Source organism: Medicago truncatula, chromosome 8 (genome assembly GCF_003473485.1).
Source record: "Medicago truncatula cultivar Jemalong A17 chromosome 8, MtrunA17r5.0-ANR, whole genome shotgun sequence".
Taxonomy (NCBI): Eukaryota; Viridiplantae; Streptophyta; class Magnoliopsida; order Fabales; family Fabaceae; genus Medicago; species Medicago truncatula.
Genome location: NC_053049.1, coordinates 15,613,988 through 15,617,942, shown reverse-complemented (window position 1 = coordinate 15,617,942; position 3,955 = coordinate 15,613,988). Strand labels below are relative to the sequence as shown.

The window sequence follows — 3,955 nt, the reverse complement described above, 5'->3', positions numbered from 1 at the left end:
GAAATTGGGCCACACACACCACACAAGACCAAACAGCAGCTTCAGGAGTATTTTTATATTCGCGGGCTGGCGGGCTGCCCTTAGCCCGTGCGGGCTAGCCCAAACGGGCTACGGGCTTTAACGGTCCGGGCTAAAAAGCCCTGAAAGAATTCGGGCTGCAATTATTCGGCCCAGGCCCTACATTTTACTCAGGCTTTCGGGCCGGCCCATACGGCCCGACCCATTTTGACAGTTCTAGTGTTACAATGTAACAAGGCAAAAAGAAAAGAAAAAAAGAGAGAGTCGAAATTAAGTTCCAAGCATATCTCTTAGGATGAGAGATTCCATGCCAAGCGGAGGGCAGTTCCAGTGAGCAGAGCACCTTGCATGTGATCCTTCCTTAGCCATAAAATATGCACACATGTATTGTTCCCTAAGAACATGCACCAATGTTGTTTTTTCATTTTCATGTAAAACATCTCTAATATGAAGGATGTGAGTAGCATAAGTGTGCAAGGTATGATCATGACCATCAATAATCAGGTCAACTACTTCAAAACAATCACTCTTACAAATAATGTTGACATAACCTTTTCTACTACAAAAATTAAGACATATCAAGATAGCACGTAACTCGGCTAATAACGCATCACCTTCAACTTCATAGTGCGAAAAACCAGTTATCCAATCTCCATCGTGGTTGAGAACAACACCTCCAACACCTAAACAACCAAAATTTTTTAAAAAGCTGCCATCAATATTGAGTTTGAGTGTACCTTCTGGAGGGGGATCCAATGAGCTGAGAGGTGCGATGAGTGTGGGTCCAAACCAGGATTGGGATAGTAAGAGATGCATTCATCATGTAACAAAAAAGTCTTTCGGACCACATCTTGAATACGTCAATGTTGACCCTAAAAAATAGCATTGTTTCTCCAACACCAAGTATACCATACTCCTATAACAAACAAACTATAGGAAATGCCCTTTGTCATCTCATGAAGCCAAACTTTGACCTCAAATTTAGAGAATAAATTATTATAACGCCCAATGTTCAATCGGAGCTAAAGCTCTTTAGAGTGTGGGCAATCACGTAAATAGTGAAGAATATTTAGAACTCAAATTCATGATAAATTAGGCCTAAAGTGAAGCTCAATCCTGCTGAAAATAATAATTAAAGTAAAAGTAAAGAAGATATTTGGTTTGACTTTGGGAGTTGAACCCATGACATCTATATTGCAAAAGCACTTTTCTACCACCAAGCCATCTTCATTTTCCAATTAAACTAGCGCGTTTTTTTTTTTTTTATATATACATTAATTTTTTTTTCATGTATTTTACAAATAAAAAAAATGTTTTAGGCCTCAAAATTTGGGAGGTCTAGCTCAGTAGAGTTGTTTGCACCCCATAAGGGCCGACTCTGGTCTCATTGTTAACAATAACTGAGTAATCGACCGATTAAAACACGTCATAATCCATTTCACCTATTTGTGAGAAAATCCCATCTTTAACATATCCCCCTTCAAGTAGATCCAATCACAAACCTTGCTAATATCTAATTTGCGGATTACATTGCCTTATTTTACGTTCCATTTTGATTTCATGTAATTCACAACCTCAATGACTACCATTGCATCATCTAAGATTGATCACCTAGGTACAAACGCAGACTAGTTATCTGAAATGCAATTATTGAGGACATTTTTCAACGTATTCGCTAGAACTTTAGATAAAAGCTTATATACCACGTTACACAATGCTATAAGACTCCAATATTTCATACATTTACCCTCACCTCCTTTAGGGATAAGTGTGATATTCATCATATTGAGGATGCTTGAACCTGAAAAATAGTGAGCCAAGAACAACATTGAAAATATCCAAGCTGCACATTCTAGAAATGGTTAATTGTTGGATTATGTGGTTCTCATTCAATTCCTTCATCTATAAGCTACATTTGGTTAAGTAATTAATTGGGAAGTTTTCTTTTGCACTTTACGGCTCCTTATTCCTTAGTGGTTAAGGATTGTCTCCAAGCTTGACATGCCACATATGTTGCATGCTTCACACCTCCTACTTGCTTGCATATGCTTTACACCTCCTACTTGCTTGCCATGTGCTACTTTGCTTCACCATTAAGAATTGAGGAATGAAGGCTATATATATATACACAACATTCTCATGTCGTGAATATATCATCACATCACAACAATTAAAACACACTTTGTAACATACACTTGAGTGTATTTTTTGTGAGAATTCTTGTTCCATTTTAGAGAGTATTTTAGGAGATATTAAGAGAAAATATTGTCCTTTGTCCTCATTACTACAAGAGGATTTATTGTACTTTTTTCTTTTACATAGTGGAACTTTGCTCGTGACCACCCATGGTTTTTCTTCTCATATTGAGGAGTTTTCCACGTAAATCTTGTGTGTTATTTCTCTTATTATTTTACTTACTTCTCTTTGATTCTCAATTGCATCGATCCTGTGCTTCTGCATTGCGCTGATACCTTAACAAGTGGTATCAGAGCACTCAGTTGGAAATTTCAAAATGTCTCCTAAATTTGACATTGAGAAGTTTGATGGCAAGATTAGCTTTTCTATTTGGTGAGTCTAAATGAGGGTCGTTCTTACTCAAAACGGATTAAAGAAAGCTTTAGATGGAAAGACGAAGAAATCGGCTTCCATGACCGACCAGCAGTGGGACGAGTTGGATGAAAAGGCGCTTTCTCAATCCAACTTTGCTTGTCCAAAGAGGTTCTACGTGAAGTAGTCAATGAACTGACCGCTGCAGGATTATGGATGAAATTAGAAACTCTATACATGACTAAAAACCTTGCAAACAAGCTTCGTCTCAAAGAACGCATATATACCATTAGAATGGTTGAAGGTACTCCTATTCAATCTCATCTTGATGAATTTAACTCTATCATTTTGGATATGGAAAATATTGATGTTAAAATTGATGATGAAGATAAGGTTGTTTTGTTGGTTGTCTCTTTACCTTCTACCTACAAACATTTCAAAGAAATCATGTTGTATGGAAATAATGATACCTTATCCTTTGAAGATGTTAAATCTAATTTGTTGTCCAAAGAAAGTTTTTATCTTGAAGTTCATTTTGTGGACAAGGGTGAGGGTTTAAGTGTTAGAGGAAAAACTCAAGAAAAAGGGAGTACCAGTCACAAAAAATCCAGATACAAATCTAGAGGACGCAAATCCAACAAAACTTGTCACTATTGCAAGAAATCTGGCCATAAGATTTCTGATTGTTTTATCTTAAAGAAAAAGCAAGAAAAGCAAGAAAAATGGAAAGCTCCACAATCCCCTGAAGCTGCCAATATAGAAGCTGATTCTGGCGATGACATTACTTTATCTGTTGTCTCCTCTAATAAGAGGAGTAAAACTTCTTGATACTTGATATAATTTTCATATGTGTCCTTATAGGGATTTATTTACCACTTTTGAACCTGTTGATTGTGGTGTTGTCTTGATGGGTAATGATGTCCAATGCAAGGTTGCATGAATAGGTATAGTCCATTTCAAGACTAATGATGGCGTCGTCAGGACTTTGACTAACGAGTCTCTTGTGTGCAAGTACTCAGCCGAAGGTGGAGTTCTAATGGTATCGAAAGGATATCTTGTTTTATTGAAAGCTAGCCGAATTGATAGTTTATATGTCCTGCAAGGGATTGTTGTGACAGGTTCCGCAGCTGTATCATCTTCTATGCCTAAAAAAGATGTCACCAAATTATGGCACATGCACCTGGGCCATATGACTGAAAAAGGCATGCATCTTCTGAGCAAGCAAGGTCGTCTTGGTAAACAAGGCATCGATAAGTTGGAGTTTTGTAAACATTATGTTTTTTGGAAACAGAAAAAGGTTAGTTTCTCTACTGCAACTCACCGTACCAAAGGTATTCTTGATTATATTCATTCTGACCTTTGGGGACCTTCAAAAGTTACTTCCTATGGA

The 3,955-nt window shown here is 37.3% G+C and overlaps 1 protein-coding gene across 1 annotated transcript; it reads right to left on the bottom strand.

Annotated features, from left to right (window-relative positions):
* Nucleotides 1-288: 288 nt before the first annotated feature.
* Nucleotides 289-2,804, bottom strand: LOC112417332 (uncharacterized). Its single transcript, XM_024772904.1, has 3 exons — nucleotides 2,675-2,804; nucleotides 1,766-1,819; nucleotides 289-701 (listed from the first exon to the last, which is right to left on the bottom strand). Exons 1-3 carry the CDS (start codon nucleotides 2,802-2,804, stop codon nucleotides 289-291), a joined length of 597 nt encoding a protein of 198 aa, XP_024628672.1.
* Between the last annotated feature and the right edge of the window lie 1,151 nt (nucleotides 2,805-3,955).